Source organism: Danio rerio, chromosome 3 (assembly GCF_052040795.2).
Source record: "Danio rerio strain M-AB ecotype USA chromosome 3, GRCz13ab, whole genome shotgun sequence".
NCBI classification, from domain to species: Eukaryota; Metazoa; Chordata; class Actinopteri; order Cypriniformes; family Danionidae; genus Danio; species Danio rerio.
Window position 1 is genome coordinate 40,719,937 of NC_141023.1, and position 26,284 is coordinate 40,746,220.

Sequence of the window (26,284 nt, forward strand, 5' to 3'; positions counted from 1 at the left end):
TGTGCTTTGTTTATTAGGGCTTTGGTTTTGGGAGAGGGTTTCCACTGCGAGGGCATCGGCCCATGTGATTGGTTGGGTCACCACCCCACAAACTCCTGCAGCTCTATTTTCCTCATTCATTGCCCACTGATTACCCGTCCTGCAGCGGCCAGCAGAAGCCCTCACAAGGGCAGAGAGGGCAGGAAAGCCCAGCTCTACTAAATCTCAGTGAGCGCATTTTCATCAACACCAGCTTTCCATGCATTTGCCTTTCTACAGATGCAGCGAATTAGCGGCATGCTGGGAAATCTCCTTCCTCTTTTCTCAAAGAGCTCTCTCTCTCTCTTTGACTTCAATCTGCATAACCAGCATCCCTTGATCTGACATGGAAACAGTGTGCAAAATAATGCAAAAATTTGTCTGGCAGTGCCGCTGTGTTGATGTAATTAACAGCCAGGTTCTGCTGGTATTTCTGCCTTTACATCTATTTAGCTTCAGAATACAAGGTTTGATTTAGCATGGGACTTTTAGCACAGTTTCCTCTGTCAAAGCCTCCAGTACTGTGTGCTTGAGCGAGGCGGCTGGAGTCAGATTAAACGCATCTACAAGATCTGCTGCGAAATCCAAAGCAAACTCCCATTCCCAGCTACGGACTTCAACGGTTTGCTGAAGCTTCTGGAAACGCACGGCACATTTTTCCAGCAGCTCTGAAAACAGGATTACATTCAGGCTTTGCTGTAAACAAGTCTCTGCTGGAAAACCCAGACTAAGCTGCTATCTGTTTTATTCTGAACATGGTAGCTAGTTTCTAAATGGGCTACACTTTGAAATTAGCTGGTACAAGATGGTAGAACAGTGGTCCCTACTTCACCTACTTGACATATAGAAAGTCATCCCTATTGAAACAACCTGTTTCAGAACATTTTATCATTAGTTATTAAATTGGTGAAGGCTTGCTTGGTTTGGGACTTGTGGATCTGCGCACTGATGGATTTGCTCTTCAGTGTTTGGACTTTCAGCAGTGAAAATTAGACCACATTGAACTGAACTAAACTGAGCTTTAACTCTGTAAACTGGACTGACACAGTTTCTTTTTACTAAAACTTCTAATGTTCAGCTGCTTTGACACAATCTACATTAATAAAGCGCTATAGAAATAAACATAAATTCAATTGAATTGTAACAGTAGATGGAAGTGGGAACAGTGTTGAGTTTCCAATAGCAGTTTATTAAGACTGTCACCGGTTCGGTCCCAGCATGTCCCTTCACCAACCAGCAGAGGCCCTCATCTCATACTGTGTTTACAATAAAGCTCGCACATGGGTCCACATCCCTCTGAGTCATCATTACAAAGACAATCATCTAGCAAGCAAAGGCCGAAACCGGAACAAACAGGTGCATACAGACAAACCGAAGTGTGGTGAATAGACGGTCAGTACAGGTGGCAAACAACGTAAACAAAGAAACAAAGCAAAGGGTCAAACACGGCAAGGTAAGGAAAGGAAAAACTTGTCGTAATGCTCACTAAACACTTTAACAAGACTCAGCAACGATGTGTCAGTGGGTGCTCAATTTTGTGAGGATTCTGCCACATCGGTCTTGTTAATTCTTGTTTTGGTGGCAGAGTAGAGAGACTAGTTCTGTCTTGTTTATTACGTTGTGCGCGGCTAGAGTATTCTCGAGTTGAGCACTCATTTTCTGTGATTGTATTCGTCTTTGTACGAGCGCCGTCTTTGCCAGGGATAAGCTTTAGTCCGGGTGCTTGTGCTTGTTTTGTCTGCAGCGTTGTTTCATTTTCAGTGACTTAGTCTAGTTTGTTTCGGTTGGCACTGACATGGAACAAGCATGTTGCATGTGTGAGTGTGCTTGTTTCTTGTGTTCTGCAATGAGTTCTCTCATTGGATGCGTGTTCTAGTCCTGTTTTATGTGAGCACGTGGCTTGTGTTGTGTCTTTGTACCATGTGCTCTCCCATCTATTGTCATGTCTCACCCACCTTTTTATCCTATTATTTACCACCTGCCCTCTTGACAGTTGTTTGGTTTACTTTACACTTATTAATCTCCCTGTGTGCTCTGTCCTGTGCTGATTCATCGTCAATGTTCCTACGGCGTCTTTCCTTTTACCAGTCAAGCCTAGTCCTACTTAGACATTTCAGTCTTGTTATGTTGTTGTGTTTTCCCTCACAGAGTTGTTTTAGTTGTTTTTGTATTCTTTTTTGATATTAAAATCCTTGGTTCTTTGCAATTGGGTCCTCACCTCATCCTTTCCAACACTCCAACACTGACAAGTTTATTGTTCTTGAAATAAGTCCATAATAATCTTTCGGCACCGGTGCTGGGAGTTGTAGTTCGTTAATGTGGTGTGTCTGTAGTTCTTCAGCGATCTGCAGCTGCTAGATTGCTGGTGATCTTAACAGTGGGACAGGTTGTGGAATGTGTTGTGATAGCATGGCCAAAATCTGCCTCAACAAAACAAGACTAATTTTTATTTTTCTATGACTTTATTTGTTAATATTTGTTTTTAATAGATAAATATTGTTCTTAGTTGCTTGTTATATTGAATTAGTAATATTAAATAAATAATAATAAAAACAATCCCAAAAGGTTTATTTACTTAATTTCTTAAAATTCAAAAATTCAAAGTATAAAACTTGATGAGTATCTTTCTTCTGTTAAACAGAAAAGAAGATATTTTGAAGAAAGCTTAATACCTGTAATCATTGACATAGTAATTGCTTTTCCAACTAAAGCAGTCAATAGTAACAGATTTTCAACCTTTCTTCAAAATATCTTGTGTGTTCAACAGAAAAAAAACAAAAAAGTTAGGTTGGCCACTTTATTAGGTATATCTTACTAGTACCAGTTTGGACGCCTTTTGCCTTTAGAACTGCCTTTATCCTTCATGGCATAGATTCAACAACGTACTGGAAAATTTCTCAGAGATTTTGGTCCATATTGACATGATAGCATCACACAGTTGCTGTCTCACAGTAAACTCTAGAGATGATAGTGCATAAAAATCCCAGTATATCAGCAGTTTCTGAAATACTCAGACCAGCCTGTCTGTCACCAACAACCATGCCACGTTCAAAGTCACTTAAATCACCTTTCTTCTCCATTCTGATGCTTGGTTTGAACTGCAGCAGATCATCTTGACCATGTTTACATGCCTAAATGCTTTGAGTTGCTGCCATGTAATTGGATGATTAGAAATTTGCAATAAAAAGCAGTTGCAGAGGTGAACTTGAGTAATTTTTTTGTTAGAGCTATCTCTTTAAGACATTTGTCATACCACAGATGATATTTGTGTACTTTTAATGAAACAGATTTTTGTTTGTGCTTCTAAATAAAAAGTTTTCATATCTATATTTTTAGCCACAAATGTGAACGCAGCCACAAAAAATTGCACAAATAATGATCTTTTGTCGCGGAGACATGGCGGTCTGTATTTTCCAACAAACAGAGCAATGTTTTGATAGAGCCACTGAGACAGAGCTTGTGCTTTTGGGGGGAGACAACAGCTAATGACCAGCTAATGACTGGTTTAGAGCAGCTAGAAACCAGCCACCATGTTCCAGAAACACAGCTATTGCATCTCAAGCTGCATTTTCCAACAGGGATTTACAAGAGTCCTGGTTAAACAGTCATGCTGTGCCACATTCCGAAGTAAAATGAGCCATGCATACGCTTTCAATCTCTTTTTTCTGCAGCATACACAGCATAACAAAGTCCCAATTTTCCCCAAACGCCATCAAAATGCTCATCTTTATTCAGAAATTAATGCTTCGTGAATAGGACCCGATCAACAAAAAAGTCAAGCGGTGTGTTTGAATCTCATCTTTGCATCGCTGAGATTGTGTGTATTCTTCTCCGGTGTGATTTGCACAGGCAGCATGATTTTGGCAGGCGACTATTCTGAGCTTCATTCACTCGAGGTGTTAGTCAGACTAATCTCATTAAAACGCAGGGATTTTCTCCTCTCCGGCGCCTTCTTGCCGTATGAGGAATTAGTCTCAGGTGCACGGTGACATGGCTTCATTCACAGCGCGGAGAAGAAACAGACTCTGCTCTGAGCAGATACTGCCAGCCCAATGCATTTTCACGCTCTCATGTAGGCCAGATCAAGTACTGAGGAGAGACTGCTTAAAATGTGAGGTGAAGCACATGAAAGCTGCTTTGCACTTGAATTCAGGCTACAAGGGTCAGGTGAGACCCTTGATATGAGACAAATGCTAATAGTATATTGACGGAGAGAAAGTACAAAAAACAGTCGAATGAATCAGTCAAACTGACTGGTGAATCATTTCAAATATATTTGCATAGCATCATCAGTCTGAATCATGGACTGAATTAGGCAGCTGAATCACTTTCTAGACAATAATCTTGGATTATTTGCTCACAGAATTTTATGCCTGACTGGAAATAAGTGTTGGATATTTTTGCCACTCTTTATTTTATCACTATCAGCAAACAATTAACTATGGCTTCTGCCTCATTAAACTCTTCCATCCCAGCTTTTAAATGCTTATTAAGGCAGTAGTTACAACTAGCGATGTAGAATATGATCATGCTAACCCAGGCTCATTCTGAAAACATACCCCTATTTACATTTTTGTAGAGCGCTAAATATGTCCCAAATATGTTGCAGTTTTTGTTTTCGTGTGTCCAGCAGAGGCAACTGTGTACGTTTTTTGAGATCTTAAAAGTTCACCCATGTTGTTCTCATGTAAATCAACCAGAGTCCGCTATCGACTGACTGATGGAACGATTGACTGACCCACCCTCCTCCTTCTCTAAACCCAACCAATAGTGTTTTCCAAAGCACTGATTGACCCGCCCACCCACTTTCTTAAACCTAACAGCAGCGTTTTCAAAAGCAACTCATGGCCGCCTAATTTTTACTACGTCTTCCGTTTTAACCACATTCTCACCCTGTTATTTACTTGATTTTATTTTTTATTGTTTTGCTTCTGTTTTTGTCTTGCACAGTTTCTGGAACTGTTCTTCAAAGGACTTGAACCCCATAGTTTGGTCAACTTCGCTTCGTGTCACAAGTCTGCCGATGTACATGGTGGACAAATTGGTAACAGTGGAAAAGCAGTTTATACGGAGGTAAACGGTCAGCTGGTAAGACCAAAAAGAAATGGCGTCATACTGCACTCTTGCATCCGGTTTAAAGACGAAATGCAACCATTTTGTACAGTACTTTTGGCTACATAATACACTATCTACCAAAATATGTATATAGGGGTAAGCTTTTAGAATAAGCCTATGTTGCATCATGCTGAAAATGTTCTTTGTAGGTACTAATAAACAGCTCATATGTTAATAATAGGCAGGTAATAAGCAACATTTAAATAATGAGATTTGGTCATGGTGTATATTTTTATGTAGTTATTTGTTTAAAGAGCCCCTATTATGGGTTTTTGAAAATGACCTTTCATGTAGTGTGTAACACAGCTCTAAGTGAAGTGAAATATCCAGCTAAGGCTTAAATCTGAAAGTGGACAGTTTTTAAAACTACTGATTCATCTAAAAAAAAAAAAAAAAAAAGAGTTGAGGCAAAATGGTTAGAATGAATCATCTTCATAACGAGTCTTTAGCCATTTCGGCGTGACGTGACTACGAAACATAAGCCTGCACAAACCCGGGAAATTGTTTTCCTGCACAAACCCGGGAAAATTTAAACCTGTGGCCCCGCCCACAAACACAGCAGCAAAGACAGATCCTGAAGTCATGAGTCATGAAGATGCTGTGCTTACCTGGATATCATTGGAAGTGTGAGGGAAAGAAGTGATTCAGCAGTCTACACGCGTACAATGTGCGATTCATTTGTTTACACAAAGTTTAGTTTCACATATAAACAAACAGAGCAGTTTTAATTAAGCCAACAAGTATAAACAGACCCTCAGAAGAGAAGGGAGTTACTTTTACCCATTATGATGCCGTTGGGATCCACAGGCGGCTGCCAGACCACCCTCACCTCTGTCAGGCGTACCTCTGGGAACACAAGTCTCATGGGTGGTCCAGGAACTATCGAAAAGATAGAGAAGAGAGCAAAGTTAACACACCTATAAACCTGGTAGAAATCTGAACCGTTCTCTTGAATTACAACTGAACCACAAGCCCAAATCACAGAGCTTTAATAGAGGTTATTAAGCTTTCAAAGCAGCAGCGGCCCTCTGAGACAAGCCTCTGAAATGGTATTTACGTCAGGATAAGGTCACTGTGAAAAAAACTGGTTTGAAAAGGACAACAAAAAAATGTTACATTAATAAAAAGACAAAAACACAAGAGATGAGAGAAAAAGAGACAGCGATGACAGAACTTAAATCGTGGCAGTTTAATGAACATATTCCAGATACGATGTGTATAGTGGATAACAAAGTCCATCTGTAAAAGACCGAATGCTTGTGGTCCTCCATCTGTGCGCACAAGTACTGCTCTCTGATCCACTTTAAAATTAAAACAAATAACGTGAAGTCTGAAAAATAATTAGGGCTGTGATGTTCTAAGTGGTCATTAACACGCTGCTTTGGCATTCTGAATGGTTGCTAGGCTAGGCTAGCAAGTTTTGTCAGGGTGTTACTATGCAGCTGCTGTTTAGGTCTGAGTGGTTTTTAGAATTTTGCTATAGTAGTTACTGGGGTGTTTGTTAAGCATTAACTCTACGTTAAGAAATATTAGTAAGCAGTTTATCAATACAGCTACAAATGCTGTATTCTATGATGTATTGTATTTTTCAGTCCCACTTTATATTAAGTGGCTTTAAAGTCCACATGAACTGATCATTTTTTTTCATATTGTAACACAGTTCCTAGAGAAACAGAATATTAAATAAGAAAACAGTGGACGTGGCTTGTTTTTTTTTTTTTTACTGTGAGTTAAATGGATGTAGTAAAGTAGGCATTTCCTTCAGAAAGATCTGGAAATGTATTTTAGAGGAGTTATTACAACCTAACAGACTCCTCCTCCTCACCATTTCTGTTTGTTGTCAAAACTGACAGTTGAACTATCGTGATTAAATGTTAGCCACACCTATTATCTCAAAATCACGTCATCTAATAATTTAACTGAAAACAAAGTGCATTTTCAGATTTAATTTAAAGATTAGAAGGGCAAACATTTTTTTTTTCTTAATGACATGCACAGATGAATTGTTCCCCACAAAATTAGCAATGTGAGATATACAAAAATATGTATTGTAATACATATTTTTATGTATTAACAAAATATAAATACAATGTACTTAATGGGATCATAATGTATTGCAGGAAACTTGAGTTGGGATATGGGTAGCGTTAGGGACAGGTTTGGTGTTATGCGTAGGTTTGAAAGTGGGTTAAAGTGTAAAGTCTCGTTCAAGCAAAGCAACAAGCAACCGTTCATTTCAACAAAGTGTGAGCGGCTTCCAGCGACCTCTGTCTAGCGACATCAACCGTTGGCGACCAGGTGGGTGTGCCGAGTGATGCAACAAAGTTGAGAATCCTTCAACTTTATGCAAATGAAGAACAACTTTCTTGAGCGAAAGTCAATAGAAGCACCGGTAGAGATCATGTGATCCTCTCTCAGCTTGCTCAGAGGCTACTTGTATGAAGCTATAAAGTTGCTGCTAGTGTGAATGAGGCATAGGGGATGGTCAGCAGTGTAATTACAAAAGTACATACAGAAATTAATTACAAATGTAATTGCATGCAGGTTAAATCAAGCATAAGTAAAATTTAAAAAAACATGTACTTGCATAATTTCAGTGTAAGTACATATTAATTAAGGCCACTTAATATAAAGTGCGACCTGTTATTCACTACTAAAAAAAGTAATGCCTTATTTGCAAAGCCATTATTTGAGTAGTGATTTTTATGATCGTTCAGAATGAGTTAATGATTAATAAGCAATTTATATGTCAAATAGACAAATAGTAAACTCGATAGTTACTAAATATCTATAGTTAATGAATGCTTCAATAACACAAATTCCAAAGTTTAAACATTGCTGAATAATGCTGAAATGTTTTATCCTATTTTTAAATTATGTTTTTGTATTGTCAAATGTTTTGTCAGTGATGATTCAACTATATAATAATTAAATTTTTAAATAGGATTTCAAAGATTTATTTTGAATACAGTCATTATTATTTATTGTTAAAGGGTTCTCTTTGGCTGTCAGCACAATGCTATAGCATTAAGTATTATAGTTGGTTAATGGTTAGTAGTTCTTGAAATATTTGTGGTAGTTTGTATATTGCTATATGGTTGCTAAGCATGTTACAGTAGGTGGTTGTCAAGGTGTTATGAAGCTGCTGTGAGAAAAGTTCAGGGAGTTTGTTAGAATTCTGTTTTGGTTTTATAAATGATTACTTATATCATCAATAGGTGATTGTGAAAGTGTTACTGTTCTTTGTGGTTGCTAGGGTGTTGTGTGTAGTTAGCAAGGTTCAGAGTTGAAGCAATTAAACTTGCAACAAAGAAACTAGTGTTCTAGTCTTTAGCATGTCTCTATATACCTGACCAGACAGAATCTGCTGATGTTTTTTGCTATATCTGCACAGAAATAATTTCTTTTTCTTTTGTAAAAAAAATTCTGCAGATATATGTGGAAAGATTTTGGGAGTATCATAACTAAAAACTTTTATTTAATGTTTGAAATGCAAATCCAATTAGATCCACACATTTAGTAAATAAACCAAGTCTTTCATATATCTACTAAAATACAGAAAATATTACTTTACAGACTGTATTGTAAAAAAATCATATGGACATTTACATATTAGTCAATATTATTACTGTAATCATTTAAAAACTGAATTAATATAAGTTTACACACATTTACACAAGTAAATAAATAAACCCAGGCTCATTCTGAAAACGTATCGCTATATACATTTCTGGAGAGCACCAAATATGTCCCAGGGGTACGTTTGCTTTTTTGGAGTTTTCTGTTTTCACAAATCCAGCAGAGGCCGCTGTGTTCGCTTTTTCAGATCTCAAATTAATCTTACGAGTGCCATTCGCACCTGCTGTTCTCGCGTAAATGCACCAGAGGACGTTGTCCTCTGACTGACTGAATGACTGACTGACACACCTTCCTCCTTCCCTAAACTCAACCAATAGTGTTTTTAAAAGCACCATTGACCCACCCACTTCCCTCAACCCAACCGACAACTTAAAAAGCAAAAGAAAAGCCCTTGTCTGATTTTTCCCACGTTTTCAGATTTGACCACATTCTCACTGTTATTCAATTGTTTAATTTATTTTTTGGCTTTTGTTTTTGTCTTAAACAGTGTCTGCAACCGTTCTTTGCCGGGCTTGAACCTTGTCATCATGATCAACTCCTCTCAGTATCCACCAACGTACATGGCAAGCTACTGGACAAACTGGTTACAGAGGGAAAGCTCTCCACATGGGGGTAAGCGGTCAGCTGGTAAGGGCAAAAACGAACGGCGTTTTAAGGAAAAAATGCAGCCATACGTACTTCTGGCTACATAATTTGCGATCTCCATAAATGTACTGTATATCTGTGGATTTCTGCGCACACAGATTCCATGTGGGCCTAGGTATAATCCCTGTGGATGAATTATATGCTCAAGTTTACTTTCAATACGTGATTTATTCAATCAAATAAGCCTAATAAAACACTACTTATTTTCTGTTCTTGGCCAGCGAACTGCAAAATCGAGTTGTTTTCCCTTTAGACTGTCATCTTGCCCTTGACCAAAGTATTTAGAGGCATGCTGCTAAATGAGTGCTGCCACATGGCACACAAACGCTCCATTCCACCTGAAGAGGGCCATCACCGAGTCACATGCTCCACTACACGGCCAAGACTCTATCATTGTACTTTACAACTGAATCCAAGCATTGCAGAGGGCCGACAGGAGGAGATCAATGATGACTAGAGGATGTAATGACTATTGCGTCCTACTCTGAAGGACACAGTGTGCCACCGGTGCTAAAAGAGGCCTCCGCTAAAGGCCTTGATTAAGGGGAATGTTTCCTTCTCCTGCTGTTGCATCTCACCTCTAAACATACACACTTTCCCCTCTCTCCAAGGCATCTGTGACAGGCCTATACATCCACTAACAGGACACCTGTGGAGCGACAGATAACATGGAGGGAATCCAATAACGGTGGTGGGCCGGTGCTGTGCCTGAGGTACACACACACACACACAACAAACAAACTGTGCTGTACGAGGATCGGTGCTCAGTACAAATGTGGAACAAACACAATCAACGTGGCGCCGTCTCTCGACCGCTTCCTTATTTCTCCCTGGATTCCCTCAGTCGATGCGGTCGGTTAGGCGGATCCTATGTTTCATTTCCTGGACATTAAGGAACTTATAAATCTAACACATCTGACAGCGATTTGATTTGTATTGCTTTTTGCAGTCATAGTGTGTGAGACCACAGGGACACATGTCCACAAGAAGAAGCTCTTACAGTAGAGAGCGCTTCTCCCCAGACGCCTCTTTCTCTTGCCAATGTATTGCTAGCATTCATCATCCTGCTATCAGCCCTCCGTGTGCCACGAGACTTATATGGAGATTACACACACACACATATGCGCACACGAGGAGTCTTTTAGCTACTTATGATGCGCGACTCATGACTCCGGAGCATTTACTCTGCGTGAACCTACAATTAGAATCCGTTTATTAATTGCTTCTTTTAGTGAGTCACTAATAAACGCACTTTCCTGCCAATCTTTTCTGCGACGTGCGAACATTAACGACTTCTAAGCTAATCTAATCGCACCGCAAAAACAGAAGAGAAAAACGTCCAATTTGCAGCCTGATTTGCTGGTTTGGCTCTGATTAAATCCAATTACAGGATGTTTAGACAAAAAGTCAGGACAATCACTCAAATCCACTCCAAAGAGGATGGACGTCCTGTAGCATCTCAGAAAGCCCTGAGTACGGCGTTCAAGGCCTGGTTAAAATGGTGCTGGACCATCAGTCCTTAATGAGGTCTGTTCTGCAGGGGAATTTAAAAGGCAAACACACAGATAATTGCTGCCAAGGTCGAGTGAGCACAGACGGGGTGAACATGCTGCCCGGGCCCTGGGCCTCCATCATAAAAGTGCGGCGGTGAAATGGCCCGAGCTCTCAGCGTCTGTCAAGGGGGAGCTCCATTTACAGTCACGTTTAAAGGAGACCTGTTATCTCTTATTCAGAGAGCAGCACAGTGCTGACCGCAGGCATGCAGACTCCATTAATGTGACTCTCTAGCCGGCTGGATTAAGGGCTGACCCCTGTATATCACACAGTGGGCTTTTTTTAATGCTTCTGACATGCCAGGGGAAAAGGCTTCTATCGCTGTCCCTCATGATGTCCATCCTCTCTCGTGAAAAGATGCTTGGCTAGTGAGCCTCTGAGCTCCATAGAGTGACACAACTGTGGCTTAATAACCATACTGTAACTCCATGCTTGAAGGTTCCTGTTGGTTTTGCGTCATAATAAATTAGGATATATAAAATTTACATTAAAACTAAGCATAAATGTTTATAAGAATCATATTTACATATAAGCATATATAAGTATTTACATATTTTCAGTGGCGGAAAGAGTACTGAAAAATCATACTCAAGTGAAAGTACCATTACGTGCCCAAAAATGTAGTGCAAGTGAAGTAAATAACACTCAGAGTTAGAGTAAAAAGTAGCCCTTATAAAAGTACTCAAGAGTAGTGAGTACTGAATATCACGCCGTAAAAAGCTGAAGCGTTTACATGTAATTTGTGCATATGTGTGTGTAAACGTAACATTCTGTAGTGCATTTAGTTATTGTTTAAGACTATTTGGTGATTTCATCATTCAGTAAACACCCGGCATCTTCTTATCATCACACGCAGTCTTGCTGCCCATCTTGGACACTTTTAATGCTTCCAAACAGTTTGCTGTATGTCTTGAGGTAGTTCAGTGGGATGCGATTTACTTTCTATGTGCAATTGATTGGACTGGAATCGCAGATCTGAGATTTCTAAATTTCTAAATGTTTAAAAAAGTAGTGAATGCAGGTTGAAGGAAAGTAATGGAGTAAAATTACTGATACTGCACAAAATATGTACTCAAGGGAAAGTAAAAGTACACATTGGTAAAACTACTTAGTAAATTACAATTTCGGCGAGGCAGTGGCGCAGTAGGTAGTGCTGTCGCCTCACAGCAAGAAGGTTGCTGGGTCGCTGGTTCGAACCTCGGCTCAGTTGGCGTTTCTGTGTGGAGTTTGCATGTTCTCCCTGCCTTCGCGTGAGTTTCCTCCGGGTGCTCCGGGTTCCCCCACAGTCCAAAGACATGCAGTACAGGTGATTTGGGTAGGCTAAATTGACCATAGTGTATGAGTGTGGGAGTGAATGTGAGTGTGGATGTTTCCCAGAGATGGGTTGTGGCTGGAAGGGCATCCACTGTGTAAAAACTTGCTGGATAAGTTGGTGGTTCATTCCACTGTGGCGACCCTGGATTGATAAGGTGAGTAAGCCGACAAGAAAATGAATGAATGAATGAAATTACAATTTCGGAGAAAAAAATACTCAATTACAGTAATTTGAGAATTTATAATTTTATACTTTACACCACTGCTTATATTTACCTTATTGATTTATTGATATATTATTTACATTTTAAAATGAAAATAATTTAAATTCATTTAAGTTTTACTTTCTTTAAGGCTAACGTAATTAGTATTCTTTTTTAAAAATTGCATAACTAACTAAACCGTTTATGCAGTATAAAACAAAACAAAAGAAAAACAAAGCTTCAAGGTAACACTGTATTTTAAGGTGTCCTTAATAGTAAGTACAATTAATTATGTATAATTGCAACTAACCATAAACCACATTCGAAACCTAACAACATAGCAAGTACACTTCATTTAAAGTGCTGTATGTATGTTTTTTTGACTCTTCTAAAGCATAAAATATCATAATATGTTTGCAGATATTTAAGAAACAGGCCAACTGAACATACTGTACTTGTTTATCTAAAAAACAATTCTGAAGTCAGTTATAATGCTTTGAAAATCATTGTTATGTGTCTCTGTTCTGGTTCTTTTAACCCGCCTAATGGCACTTATATTTCAGCACTTGTTGGAAAAACGCATATTTCATTTTTTCATTTATTCATTTATTCAGGAAGGCTCTGAAAATATGCACCCATTAACAAAATGCGACCTCTAGTGGACAGTAGAAGACTCTGAAATGAGACCTAGATTTAGAGTTCCACATGAGGATATTAATTAGCAAATAATATAGATATTATGAGCGTAAACATTAGTTTAGCAGGTTACATTGTAACCCCGTGTCCCAACAACACGCTACATGAAGAGATAAGCAGTGATGAGCAATTTGGCTGATTGCACCAAACGAAACACTACAGAAATTTAAATGCAACCATTTAGAAGCTCAGAATATCATCTACTGCAAGAAACAGAAGCCGTTTCTAATATTTCAATTTGGGAACGAAAACTCCTTTTAATATGGAAAATATACCTTCTATTATGTGTCGTAGCTTTAATTTAGAAAACGGTGTAAATCAGCCTTTAGGCTTGATGTCAGACTCACTTCTGTTGGTCATCAATCTGGCAACCTGCGCTTGCATTTGTTTTGATCCAGAAATGCAATACCTAGTTCACCCACTGGTTGTACAACTTACATAATGCACCTTTAATATCACTCAGTATTACTGAATACATGATTAGTAAAACTGTAACAAGGACACCTTAAAATAACATTTAACCAAAAAATTGCAACACAGAACAGCTATAAAAGATCTACAATGCAACACAAGTGCAAAACACAACAAATCAAAATAAAACAAATTCACTGAAACAAAACATCATACAGGATCACATAACTAAATGAACACTCTGAACATGCTGAATAAACAAAACTAAGTAAAAAACACAATGAATGAGGATAAAACAAACAAAAAAAAAAATACAAAGCAAACATAAATTAAAATACAACCCAACAAAATCAAAACAAAAAAGTGATAGTTGTCCCACCTAATATTCAGATTAATAATACAGAATTTAATAGGTCTTTTATAGATTAAAAGCTATATTTGATTCCCCAATTCAATAATATATATTATTCCTGCTTTTCCATTGAGATATCTAGACATTAAAAGCTATATTTCAGCACTGAACTAATGGCTGATGCGTTAACACATAACACACTTGAATGAATTAAATCAGCTTTGATCAAGAGATAAATCAGCACGTTACATGTGCGCTCTATATTTCTTTATCAGCCGAATCTCCTGGTGCGCTGCATTTATCAATTGTTTCTCTAGAACAACCTTGAGGGGGCCTTAATTGTGCCATTTCCCAAAAACACATTTCTTCCCCGTGCAGTCTGTCCCTTATGGCCCTCTTGGCTGTGTAACAATCATATAAGAGTACATTAGTTCCAACTGTTATCTGTCTGTAATCCTGACCACAGCAAATCACTATTGTAATAGATAACAAACCATCACACTTCTTTTCTGAAAGCTTTCATTTCACAAATTCAGACAGTCCTTCAAAGTCTATTTAAGTTGCAGTCCATAAAGTACACATCCGAAGGCCAACTCCTCTAATAGTTTTAGATGCGGTAAAAGTTTTTACCATATCGATTTACTTGTCAATATCATATCTTAAAAAGGTTTCAGAAGTATATTTAAAGATCCTGTATAGTGGAGATGCAGAACGTACAACAAAACAAATGAAGCATCAGCAGCTATAGAAGACCTTCACAAAGTGGCTGAAAGCGCTTAAAACTAAATGCCATTTTGTCTTTTTTATACTACAAAATGCAAGGCCAAATCAATCTGTGCACATCTCGTGCGCAGAGCAAATGCCCATTACTCATGACAGCTCATAAACTTACACGGCTTGGTCAAGGAGGGTGCACATAAAACAGACGTACAGCATTAAAGATGTGGCTCATCCAAAAATGAACATTTAGTCATTATCCATCCTCATGTGCTTTTAAATGCATATTTTAAATAGCCTTTATATTTGGAGTAACCTTAAAGAGATTGTTTACACAAAACTGAAAATTGTGTCATCTTTTACTCACCTTATAAGTTATTTCAAACCTTTCTGACTTTCTTTTGTCTGTTAAACACAAATAAAATATTTTTAAAGAAAGCTGAAAACTAACTATTGACCTCCATAATATCTGTTTTTCCTACTATGGAGGACGATGGAGTTACATGTCTGATGTGTCTGTGTTGTGCTCATGTTGTTATGTCATGTGATGTCCCATGTGTTTGTTCCATGTGCTTTTGTTTATGTCATGTGTTTCCTTCGTTCTGTTTTCCCGCCATTTGTTAATGTTTATTATTTCCACCTGTTGTCTTACCCCTGTTTTGTTATCTGTTCAATCTTGTCCTGTGTATTCATAACCCCGAATTTGTTAAGTTCTTTGTCCTTGTTCTTTGTAATCTTGATAACTGATCTCTGACTATTTTGATTCTTCAAACAAGTTCCTGAATCATGTTAAAATGTCTGGATGAACTGATCTGAGATAGCTGCGTGCGTTGCTAAGGACAGATCTATTGATCCTTGAAATCATGACCAGCAATGCGATGATTGGCTGACGGCACAGCAGCGTAATGACATTATCTGATTAATATTCAATTATCCATGTGAGCAAAATTACATAAAATTAGCAGTAAACGGTTTGTTAAATATGATACACAATAACTTTACACATTTGTTGTGGGCTACAGGCTTTAGTCCTTCATGTTTCAAGAGTATTAAGTGATTTATTTAGTTTTATATTTAGAGTGGATTATTTAGCGTAATAACTGGCTGTTTAAATTAAAAGCATTTTGATATTGGTGAAGGTGTCTGAAACTTTTGCAAAGCATCAAATCACCATAATTTTAGCTGTCAAAACATGTGAATGACTGCATCAATTATTATTTCTTTATAAAAACAAACAAAAAACAGTTGATTATTGTGCATGTTGTCTATTATCATAGACACATCGTACTACTAAAGCTGGATCATTACCTTAAAATAGTATGCGTTTGTATCTAAAAAGTCCATGTTGATGTTTTCTTTATTGTCTCTCTTTGAACAGACCCCAGTTTTTCATATGTGGATAACTCAGTTAGCTGGATTTGGTTCTTGTTGATTTGACATGATCCAAGATCATTTAGTTCTGGTAGCTCAAACCTTTCATTTCATATAAACAGGATAAGATTTGGTCAGTTCAAGCAAAGGTAATACTAAAAGTATGCACCGAATGCTGATATTTTCTCACAGTAGTAGTTATATACACTTGGATAAAATATATTTTTTTATATATATTTTTTGTTTATATATATATATATATATATATATATATATATATATATATATATATATATATATATATATATATATATACACACACACACAAAACGCCTGCAATCTGCACTCCGAAATAAAAGTACAAAGACTGTCATGGGGTGGTTCTCCCCAACAGGTTCAAAGAGAACATTTATTAGCATGGACTTATTAAATACAAATGCATACTATTTTAAGGGACCAGCTTTAGTACAATTTGTGAATGATAATAGACATGCACAATATTTAATGTTTATGTAATTTTGCTCACATGGAAAATTTTATATTAGTCAGATGATGTCATTGTGCCATTTTCGCATCAGCCAATAATCGCATTGCTAATATGATTTTGAGAATCGATAGATCTGTCCTTCACAACATATGCAGGGATCTTAGATCAGTTCATTCGGACATTTAAATCTGATTTGATTTGTCTGACTTGTTTAAAGAACTAAATTAGCTAGAGATCAGTTATCATAATTAAAAGATCCAGTTCCTGTTGTAAGTGCTTTTTGTTAATAAAATTGCTTTTTTTATAAAATAACTGTGAGCTGTGTGTTTGTGAGTGAGCCTTCTGTGACAGATGGTTACAGGTTTTCAGCTTTCTTCAAAATATCATCTTTTGTGCTCAACAGAAGAAAATTACAGAGGTTAAAAACCACTATGTTTTTTTTTAAAACAAACTAACTAAATTTAAAACTTAATAAAACAAAAGAATGAAATAATAAAGATTGATATGTAAAATAAAGCACATAATGCCACTGAATAATTCAGGCCCTCAAAAGGTAAATACAATTTTTGAGTGTCATTTTGACTATCATCTGAGAACTGCAGTCCTGGCTCAGATGCTTACTTTTTGAGGGAGTTTTCTAGGCATACATGTTGAATTTTGATTAGACTTTATTATCAAAACAGTGCAGTTGTGTGCTGTTTATGGATGAGTTAGAGTGAACTGTTGTGCCAAAAGAATATTTAAAGAGTTTTTGAACTTTTGGCAAGGCAAGGCAAACTTTGTTACACAAACATAGTTGATCCAAAATTCATTACATTAATAACCAGCATCCATAAATCCCCACAAAATAGAATTGGTGAATCTGATATTACAAAGCCGAAAACTGATTATGCAAAACTGCTTATATATTTACGTATTGGTTATTAGTAATTTGTTTAGTAATGTTTGACTGAATCTTAATAAATAGTGTAATTTAAGTCCAATATTACAAAGCTAATGCCTGATTATGGAAAAATTATTGAATATGGAAAAAATTGTTAAAGGTCCCATTAAATTAAATTAAATTAAATTAAAATTTTAGTATCTGTATTAGGATATCTATAAGCTAGTGTGCTCCAAAACAGTGACAAAACTTGCATTTAGAAGATATAAAACTGATATAAACATGTAAAGCTTGTAGTTTGTCACTTCCGCCCAAATAGATCAATGTTTTGTTATTTATTTATAATTTTTTTTTATTGAACAGTACATGGTCAGCAAATGTTACAGTATAACGAAACATTGTGAATTATAGAAGAAACATAGTGTATGCCAGGGGATAAAGCAGTAAAGACAATAAAATACAACAAGTTAAACAAGAAATACATATAAAGTTAAGCTTAAAATAAAAATAAAATAGTAAGAGTGTAAGTAACTCAAAATGAAGTACTGATATTACAGGGGAATTTAAATAGATCATGACAAGATAATGTTTTCCTATTTAGTGTTTTAGTGTTTAGATCAATGGTTTTATTCATGTCACCTCATACTACAGTTTGTCATCAAATCATAACCAATCAGATGCTCTCTATTATCTGACATGCCCCACCCACTTCAACACACTACTTATTTGCTTTTAATTTGATGCGCTTGAGCTCAACCACTCTCACTGGCAGAGCTCTGATAAAAACAAATGCTATTGGCTGTTTTTTTAAAAGGGGGGAAGCTATTCTATGTCCCACCCTCTCTTCATGTTTCGGATGAGATTACGCCAAACACTGAATAAAAATGCACATTTGAAAGCTCTTCACGGGACCTTTTGAACAGATTATCTCTACTGTTTATTTGAGAAGTGACTCAATTATCTGCTCATAGCAGTTTTTTAACTGAGGTGAAGAAAACTGAAAGGTTATCACTGAAAAATTCTATCGCACAAAAGCTTTCTGTGGCACCAGAAGACCTGTAATATTGCACATATCAGTTGCAAACTAGTTGTTGACAATACTCATAAGACGCTTTCTGAGTGTTTTTCACTTTCGCAACTTGACAGATAAGCTGACTACGAACTATTGTATGAGCTGCATAAAAAATACTTTTTGTTCCACAGAGAGAAAAAAATAACAGCACACAGATCTGGAAAGACATGAAAGTAAGTAAATAATGGCAGATTTATTTATTTATTTGGACGAGTATTTCTTTAAACTCACTATGTGGTCATTAAAAGAAATCTCAGTGATGAAACATGAAAAGTTGCCCACCGTCATCCTTGGTTCTCTCCAGCACCGGGGGGTTGCTGAGTTGCCCATCACCAATTCGTGTGAAAGCCAAAACTTGTATTTCGTACTGGACGTATTTCCGCAAGTTCCTCAGCAAGACAGACTGTGTCAGATTCCCTTTCACCACGTTCACCTGTGCCTCTGAATCAGAGTCTTTCTCTTTGAACAGAACCTGGAAGAATAAGTAAGGATATTAAGCATGATTATAGCCCACATCACGCTTGTGTGATTTGGTGATTGTGAGTTTAATTTAAGATCACATTAGATGGAAACGCAGAGGGAAGGCAGACTGGCGTGAGGTTTGTTCCTCTGGGTCCAGTGTTCAGCAGGCTGCTTTTGTTTTTTCCGCCATAAAGCCTCCTTCCTTAATTACTATTGACTTTAAACCGCAGAAGCCTGACTGAACATATGGGTGCACATCAACATCTAACTTCAAATATTTGTCTTTCCGCATGGGTCAGACTCTCAGCCAATGCTTTAATAAATCAGTTCATTAGTGGAAAAAGAGGAAACATTAAGAGCTTTATGTGTGTCTTTTAAGAAAAGGAAAAACATATTTAAGATTTTATTACTACAATGTATGTTTATGGTTTCATTTTAAGAATGAACCGAACCACATTGAGTTGGATTGAAATCTTATTCAGTTTTTATATTATTTGAACATTTTAGAAGTTTTGTTGTTGATTTTTGTCATTATGTTGGCTTGAGAAAGCCAATTTACTGTTAAACTACTCTGTCCTTGAAAACAATGTATCTCCTCCTAGGCCTTCATACTACGAGGCACAAATTTGGTCAAAATGTGCCTTCTGCATTCAAGATTTATGCTATATCACCTTAATCAGACTTACAGTTTTTGAATAATAAAATGTTAAATATTTGAATAATCTGGGCATAATTTTGCACGTATCGCTTTCACACTAATCAAGTTCAATATTCTGTATATTCAATAAAATATGGCAAGCCCTTTTTGCTTAATGTTCAAGTCCAGATTTTGACTGTAATAGAGGCATTGTGGTTGATTTATATCACTCATATTGGCAAGAAGCTTTGATGTATCATAACTAAACTGTCAATTGTGCCCATAGCAACAAAACAGGCCATCCTAGCAACCATTTAAAACCAACAATAACTCTACATCAGAACATCGTAGGGACCCATTGGCTCGTTTGACTTATGCTAGCAAATGGGACTTCCTGTGTACTATGCATGGTCACAATGATAAGCAAAGTGCTAACAATAATTAGCTACATGCTATTAATGATTATCTAAGTGCAATAACATGTGCTAAAAATGCCTATTAAGTATTAGCATTTGATCAAACATGCACACGAGCGTTGCCATTTACATCAACAGTTTAGCGACCACCTAGCAATGCCATAAAGATTTTAGCAACTGCCCAGTGCAAGCACAGTCACGTTGGCTTTCTCAAACCAACATCAAAGTTTGTCAACGAACCTTAGGCTTTAGTTATGATTTATTTTTAAACATGACAATACAGATATCAATTTAAAATTTATGAGCCAATACCGGTATCCCAGAAGTAAGATCACTTAATTGTAGCTAATATAAAGTAATTAATTTTGTGTATCCTTTTAACATTTGTTTTAGAATTTTAGTTGCAAACAATGTTATTTTGCTAGGATTAATATTGTGTTTGATATCCTTTATTTTTTACTTTATGATTTACATTTATTTTGTCAAAATCATTCACTTAAAGTTTTGTTGTCAGTAGATTATTAGTTAAAAACTAAGTCTATAATTTTTTAAATTCTAATTATTTTCTTAATATTTCTGCATAGGTTTATAGAAATTTAATACATAAATCCATAAACTGTCAATACATCCCTGAGAAAAAATAAGCTTAATCATACTGTCCCTGCAGGCACACAACATCAAGACGTTAATATGAGGTTAGATTTAGCTTATGACATCAGGTGACCAAAAACCAATGACTAGCCAGTGTCTAAGGACAACAAATTACATTGATAATTGGTTGATTTAAATGGATCAACAGTTTAAATCAACCGAATACTTCATTTTCTCATTAAACCTTGACCAATCAAATGCTTTCTAGTATCTGACATGCCTCGCCCTCGTCAAGACGCTCTCATTTGCTTTATATTTGATGCGCTTGATCTCAACCACTCTCGCTGCAGAGCTGTGATAAACACAAAACTCTATTGGCTGTTTTTTTAATTTTTTAAAGAGGAGCAACTTTAAGTCCCACCCTCTCTTCATTCTTTGGTTGAGACTTTCAAATATCGAATAAAAAATGCACATTTCAAAGCTCTTCACGGGACCTTAAAGATTTAGATTCAAGAATATTTAGTAGAGTACTGAACGATGTTATTTTAATAGCAGTCCCATTGTATTATTAATTTAAGCTACATTTATGTTTATAACAAATATGGATTTTAGTTTTTTTATTTTAGTTTTAGTTATTTATAACCCTAGTTGTAACGAATAGTCATTATAGAAAGAACATACATATTGCTTCCTCTTCCTAAAAAGAAACAAACAAACATCAAATCTTTCATGTCATTTCATCATACACAATATGGCTGAACGCGTCAATCATACATGAGAAAAGACTTTATTCACTTCTGAGCTGCTTATTACACACAGTCAAGCGCTCATGCAGCAGTCTGATGTCATTTTTACTTGGGTGAAATCAGTAAGAAAGTAAACCTTGTAGCCAAGGATGTTGCCGTTCTGCTCGTGTTCGGGAACAGGACCCCAGGTCACCAGGATGCGACTGGAGCTCATGGCCTCTGCCGTCACATTTTCCGGAGCCCCTGATGGCACTGCGCAAACAGACAAAGACAAATCACAGTCCTTTATCGGCCTCGAGCCCTGAGTAAACTCACGTGGATTAGTCAGCGCTTCAATGTCATGAGGGAGGAACCAAAGCAAACAGCATTAGCGAGTGAGACGCTGTACAGACACCCACGTTGCCTAGAGTGTCTGTACATCCAATGACCACCTTCATTTGCTGATGACTGTCATCCAAGAGCAGATTTATAAGTGAACCACTTGTGGCATTAACTGGGATTGCAATCTAAGCTTGGGATATTTAAGACTGGGTTGACCAGCAGGATAAATTATGGCTGAAATAATCTAATCATCCAAACAGGAACGAAAAGCAGCGTTGGGGGGAACGCATAACAAGGATTGCGAGTTATGTATTATATAATTTGTGTTACAAAACATATATTATTACTTTTTTAAGTAACAAGTAATGCATTACTTTTAAAAATGAAGTAATAATATTTACTTTTTTAAAATAAATAATAGTTACTTTTTAAAATAAATAATGCAAGTTACCTTTTAGTTTAATTAATTAGCTTATAAAAAATAAATAGACAAATTAAAATGAACTTAATCATGTTGAATGACTAAGAAACATGTCATGGACTGTGGGGGAAACCGGAGGACCAGGAGGAAACCCATGCCAACATGGGGAGAACAGGCACACTCCACACAGAAATGCCAACTGACCCAGTCAGGGCTCGAACCACCAACCTTTTTGCTGTGAAGCAATCATGCTATCTACTGCACCACCATGGCACCCATATAATAAAATGTAAATGTACAAATGGTGAATAAACAATAAAACATTTCAAAGATGCCAAAAGGATGAAATATGTCTCATGTAAAGCTCATGTATGTCTCATATAAAAAGAAGAGATAAGTAAAAGAAGAAATAAGTTGAAGTAGACGAATGATGTGTGTGGCAATGGGGTGGGTTAGGGTAAATAACAAGCTTGCGCTTCATTCTATTCCATTTCGACCATGATGAAATGTATTTTGTTTAAACAATTATTTTGTGTAGGATTTTTTTTGTTTGTAAAAAATAAATCAAATTAAATCTTGAAATATAAAAAAAATTATAAATATATATAAATATTTTATAACATTGCGTTTTCTGTCTACACCTACTTTCTGAATAAAATAGTTGCAATACATTTTAATTTCATATTTAATTTGACTCTGGCATCAGCATGGCGGCATGCTATAAACAACCCACAAGCTCTGTGGTGCTGACTTCTGCATGTGTAAACATCTTACTCAATGCCTTCAAGTAAGCATATTTGCAATTCAGTGCGATATCGCCAGTGACACAGAAATGACACACTTCACCTTTAAGTATCAGATTTGTGGAGTTTCCGCTGCAGTCATTTGGAGCCATAAATCTCTCTTGTGTGCATCTTGCAGTACAGATAAGTGGTGAAAGCAGGCAGCCAATCAGCTTTCTCTTATCTGCCGTGTAGACATGCATTCAGAGCAGCTCATAGTCACACGGAACCATCACATAAAAGAAGCTAAATTCGATTTGCCGACCACCTGTTTACATCCGAGAATATGCTTATCTCAAAATGGAAATTTAAAGATGCCCTCACTGCATCACAGTGAAAACATGTGCCTCTGTTTCCCACGGGGCTCAGTTTGGGCTGGAAACACGGTTATGAATGTAGGCATTATCAAATGCTAAAATTAGACATAATGATAATACGCTAATGACAACAATAACAAAACATAGCCACAAGCAGAAGTTAAGGGGCCAAGCATTACAGAGGCTGGAAGCATCAGACCACCTGCAAAAATGAGAAATTAAAGCCATTTAGAGGTGACTCGAAGTAAAGCGAGTTAGAATGTGACTTGTATGCTTGGCCCTGTAACTGCTGCTTATGGTTATTTATTTTTTGTTATCATTAGCATATTCAGTAAGTTAATTTTAACTTTTGCTAATATTTGTTTTCAAACTTGAGACCGATATATGGTGGTGGTACTAAACTGATGTGGTGTTTAACTCTAATTTCTCACTTGTAAGTGCATGGTTCATTCATTCAAGCTTTTTATATAACTATAATTTCCTCTTATAGCTAATTATTTTCTTTATTCTCTATTTCCACCAGGGGATACATATCCTGAGGCTTCTAGAGATTGTGTAGTGGCATTGATATGATCCAAGACCTGGGAAGAGATGATGCCATAGTATCCATAATCCTGGACCAGGCCGTATCTTAAGCTGATGCTGTGGCAGTAATGGAGGAGTGGAGAGCATGAGACTGATTCCTGAAAGACCGCTGTGACAGACGAGTCCTTGCATTGATCCCATGGGCCATGCCTGATCACCCGACAGTGACCTACCCACACCTGCAGCTTCTCCAGGATGGACGTCCAGGGTTTTCCAGTCTCCGCTGCCTAGACTGCAGCTCTGCACAAGAAGTTTGGCGAGAGGAGAAATGGTTGTGCCCAACTGAGCCTGGTTTTTCCCCTAGAATTGTTTTCTTTCACTTTCATCCATTGGTGAATTTTTGATTCTCGCCACTGGCTTGCTTGGTTTGGGAATGCACATCGAGGGTTTTGCTCTTTAGTGTTTGGACTTTCAGCAGTTAAAACACTAAACTACAATACACTAATCTGAACTTCAACTCTGAAAACTGTACTGAGACAGTTTCGATTTACTAGACCTTCTATGTTAAGCTGCTTTGACACAATCTACATTGTAAAAGTGCTATAGAAATAAAGATGAATTGAATTCAAGCTGTCATTGTAATATTGTGTAGTGTTTTGACTGGTATACAAAAATGGTGCATTTTATTCCCCCTGTTTGATGCTGTACTGTTGTTATAGATACACTTACAAAAGAGTAAAAAAGTGGTTACTCTTTTCTACAGTTTACTCTTTTGGTGCTTCTATCGTAGCAGAAATACAGCCTTTAATGCAGTTTTACATCATGCAAGCTAATTTGTTTAGTCTATCTATAAGAATGCCAGAATATACTAAAGATGAGTGAGGTCAAATGTGGCAAAATTTAAAGCAACAGTCAAGGAAAATTAGAACGTTTCATTAAAATATGCCACTGTGCTTTTAAAGTAAAGCACCTTAAACAAAATTCGAAATATTTGAAATCTAATATTTTATATTGTTTAGCTCCGTATGATAGAATGAAACATAATGAGATCAGTCAAACCATTACAATCAGAAATCCATTTTATAAAATCTTCTGGCCACTATGTCATAACATAGCATTTATTGAACTTATTCTTCACGTACAAGCAGGCGCAGCCATTTAAAACTTTATGGCCCAAGACTTCTGGTCTCATTCACTTAAAATCCACTCGTTATGCTGCTTGATGTTGCAAACTTATGTTTTCAAATTATTCTACTTTGTCTGTATAGTCATGAACACACTTGTTTGTAAAGCAAGGAGTTTTACCATTTTCTGCTGTTTATTATTTCTAGTCATTTCTTCCATAGGTGGCTGAATTGGAAGTTCTAAAACAATCACAATAAAGAGTGCATTTGTGCATTGCAGAATAAGGTCAATAGCCTCATGTCCACTTTTAAGATCTCTTTGTCAAATTTGTTTCCATGTTATTTGTTAAATTAAAAGGTCATTAGCACAGATTTTCATCCAAAATTTTAAATTACATCATCATTTATTCTTCCTCTTGTGGTTTTAATTGATTATGATTTTCACTCTTCAGTTGAACACAAAAGAAAATCATTTGAAAAATGCAGGTTAATGGTGCCCATTAACTTTCATAGTAGGATAAAAACAATGGAAATCAATGGCTACCATCAAACAAAATAGCAGAAGAAAGTGAGGAAATGATGACCGATTTAATTATTGGGTTAACTTCCCCTTTTTGTAGCAGTTTTATTTTTACATTTCCGTTCCCCCACAGACTCAATAACTAAAGAAGAAAAAGATAAAGAACACTAAAAGATTCTAGAGGTACATACACTTCTTTGGTGCTTGGCCTCAAAGGAATGAACAGACTTTTTAAAGCACATATCTAAGTAGTACGGATACATTTTTAGAATGCCGTTTCATGCAAGTAAGGCTGCAAAAGATAAAACCAATGGTCAAACATGTACATCAAGCACAATCACATAGAAAACTGTAGAAAAGAAGCAAAGTGGAATGAAAAATTCAGTAAAGAGCTGTTACTGTATGTTTGATATATTTTATGCATGACATTTAATATTTCATGCTCTTCATTTTAGAAAACATTTACAGATAATACATGATATCTAATGTGTTTAAACTTTATTATAATTTTTAATTTTTTATGAAAGTACATATGTTTCGGACAAGCTTAAACAATAGTACTATTTGCTGTAATTGTATTGTACTTTTAACATGTAAGATATAATAATATTAGGAACAGAACTTTCCTATATCAGTCGGTTTTATATTTTTATGAAAGAGAATGCTCCTTAAATATTGCAGATTAACGGTTCTACATGAAACAAATCTGTAATTTGTAATAGAGTTGCAAAGGGACAGAACATTTCCAGCAAATTTTCCAATTTGGAAACTTACCAGGAATTTATGGGAGTTTATTAGAAATTTACAACATACAAATGAGAAATTTACATATACAAACATAAGCATTCTTTGGTCATAGCCTGAGATGCATGTAAACTAATACGTTTTTAAATATGTTTATTTTAATTCTATTGATTTATTTGCAGAATAAGATTGCCGGTAATT

The 26,284-nt window shown here is 36.5% G+C and overlaps 1 protein-coding gene and 1 long non-coding RNA gene across 5 annotated transcripts in view; one reads left to right on the top strand and one right to left on the bottom strand.

Moving 5' to 3' along the window:
• The window catches only part of sdk1a (sidekick cell adhesion molecule 1a), a 534,220-nt gene that overhangs the window by 67,339 nt on the left and 440,597 nt on the right, over positions 1 to 26,284 (bottom strand). For all 4 annotated transcript variants that reach the window (XM_087244896.1, XM_087244895.1, XM_087244894.1 and 1 more), the window contains 3 exons: positions 21,466 to 21,581; positions 18,760 to 18,949; positions 5,914 to 6,012 (listed from right to left, as the gene is read on the bottom strand). In XM_087244896.1, coding sequence (XP_087101022.1) covers positions 5,914 to 6,012; positions 18,760 to 18,949; positions 21,466 to 21,581 — 405 coding nt within the window. The remainder of the gene's footprint in view (positions 1 to 5,913; positions 6,013 to 18,759; positions 18,950 to 21,465; positions 21,582 to 26,284) is intronic.
• Positions 6,856 to 12,533, top strand: LOC147845985 (uncharacterized). The gene is made up of 2 exons (XR_015481105.1): positions 6,856 to 11,706; positions 11,757 to 12,533. It is a non-coding gene; the product is annotated as an uncharacterized LOC147845985 (long non-coding RNA).